The sequence below is a fragment of the Palaemon carinicauda genome, chromosome 42, assembly GCF_036898095.1.
Source record: "Palaemon carinicauda isolate YSFRI2023 chromosome 42, ASM3689809v2, whole genome shotgun sequence".
Taxonomy (NCBI): Eukaryota; Metazoa; Arthropoda; class Malacostraca; order Decapoda; family Palaemonidae; genus Palaemon; species Palaemon carinicauda.
The window spans coordinates 45,745,716-45,748,215 of record NC_090766.1 but is presented as its reverse complement, the minus strand read 5'-3'; the positions used below and the strand labels follow the sequence as shown (position 1 = coordinate 45,748,215).

The window sequence follows — 2,500 nt, the reverse complement described above, 5'->3', positions numbered from 1 at the left end:
CCTCGCATCTGTGTATGGTCTTTCTATGCCAGCTTATACCTGCAAATTTTCGTAGCTCTTTCTTCCCCTCGTGTTTTTGCAATCTCTAGGGACCCATACTGTTATTATTAATGTCTATCCTTTGTCTGTCATTCTCATTTTATGTTCTGCCCATATCCATTTCTTTATCGTACATGATAAAATATCCTCTACTTTAATTTACTCTCGTGTGCATGTTACTCCTTTTCTCTGCTATTCCCATCATTATTCTTTCCGTACATCTTTGAGTTGTAACTACCTTATGTTCTCTAAGGCTTTAGTAAGGCTCCAAGTTTCCAATGCATATCTTATTACTGGTAGGACCATCTCATTAAGTACTTTTCTTTTTACAGAAAAGGGCATTTTTATTTTCATAATATTTTGTTTACCAAAAGCTCTCAATCCCATGTTTATCCTTCTTTTAATTTCGGTTTCGTATTCTGGGAAAACATTTACTGTCTGTCTTAAGTATGTATTTTTAGACTCCATAACCCTTATTTGTTGTCTACATTTTCATATTACTCATTTTACTCATATTAATTTTCAGTCTTTTATTTCTGCTTTATCTATTCAAATCTATCATCTTTTTCTGCGAGTGATCAGACGAAAGTCTCCCACCATCACCAGTCTACAATTGTCTTGTTATGAAAACGACCAAACTTCAGACATGAATAAGGGCATGAGGCTTTCAGCCTGTCATAGACTAGAAACGAATCCATTTGCTATTGTTATTTGCGTGTGTGTGTATATATATATATATATATATATATGTGTGTGTGTGTGTGTGTGTATATACATGTATGTATGTATGTATATATGTATATATATATATATATATATATATGAATAAATAATCTCCTTTGCCTACTGACAAAAAGAACCTCTGTTAGATTTCGCCAGTCATCTCTATCTTGAGCTTTTAATTCAATACTTCTCCATTCATCATCATCTACTTCACGCTCCATAGTCCTCAGACATGCAGGTCTGGGTGTGCCAACTCTTCTAGTGCCTCGTGGAGCCCAGTTAAAAGTTTGGTGAACTAATCGGTCTTGGGGAGTGCGAAGAGCATGCCCAAACCATCACCAGCTACCCCACGTATGGCACTCGAGTAATCTCTTATATTTTCATTTCTAATCCTGTCATGCCATTTTCCTCCTAATATTTTTCTGAGGGCTTTATTCTCAAATCTACAAAATCTGTTGGAGATTGTTTCATTGTCATACCACGACTCATTTCCATACAGTAACACCTAATTAAGTAAACTGATATATAATCCGATTTTTATATGCAATTTCAGGCGATTTGATTTCCAAATTTTACTTAACCTAGCCATTGTCTGGTTTGCTTTTTTTCAATCTTTCATTAAACTTCTATTCTATGGAGATCATAGTTCGTAAATATTTAAATGATTCTGCCTCATTAATCCCTTCTCCTTCCAGTGATATTCCATATCCCATTGCATATTCCGTTCTCATCATCTAAGTCTTTATTCTATTCATCTTGAGTCCAACCTCCTGTGACATTTCATGGAAACAGGTTAACAAGCTTTGTAAATCATGTGGTGTTCTGGTTTTTAATAAGAGCAGCGTCCTCACCATACTCTAGGTCTGCTAATTTCCTGTTACCAATCCAGTCCAATCCTTCTCCACCATCTCTAACTGTTCTATGCATTACAAAATCCATAAGGAGGATAAATAACGTAGGTGACACCATGTTCCATTGGAGTATTCCACTATTCACTGGAAATTCATTTGATAGGACTCCACTATTATTAACTTTGCACTGGCTATGTTCGTGAATAAACTTAATCAAATTTACATATTTAAGAGCTATAATAATGCAGGACTCTCCACAAAACTGGACGGCCCACTTAAAGGCTTTTTCATAGTTCACAAATGCCTTCAAAATTGGATTTTTATATTCTACACATGGTTGTGCAACGTGTTTCAAAATGAAAATTTAGTATGCTTATTCTAAAGAGACTAGAGAGAAGTATTTATGAAAAGCTGAGATGAACAAGCAGGGGTTAGAAAAGATAGAAGTTGTAAAATATATATATATATATATATATATATATATATATATATATATATATATATATATACAGTATATATATATATATATATATATATATATAGTATATATATATATATATATATATATATATATATATATATATATATACTGTAGAACTTTCTTGATATTAAATGTGCTTTACCTTGGGATTATTTATATCTAGAAGGTAATTTCATTCTGTACATGTGAGAGCAAGTACCTTAGCCAGGCCAGGATTCAATTTCTGAACCTTGTTTAATAAGTACTTATCGGCCGTAACTGATATATCAAAATCCAATGCCTAAATTTGAATTGTATTCAGTGAACAAGATAACATATAATTACCCTTTTTAAGTAGATTTTATTACTGAAGTAAAGTGAAGATATACTAATAAGTTGGTCTACGTGTGATGAATGTTGGTGTTTG

The 2,500-nt window shown here is 32.9% G+C and overlaps 1 protein-coding gene across 1 annotated transcript in view; it reads right to left on the bottom strand.

Annotated features, from left to right (window-relative positions):
• Positions 1-1,572: 1,572 nt before the first annotated feature.
• LOC137633139 (uncharacterized) overlaps positions 1,573-2,500 on the bottom strand; it is a 3,622-nt gene continuing 2,694 nt past the window's right edge. Inside the window, exon 2 of the mRNA XM_068365298.1 lies at positions 1,573-1,917. Coding sequence (XP_068221399.1) covers positions 1,573-1,917 — 345 coding nt within the window. The remainder of the gene's footprint in view (positions 1,918-2,500) is intronic.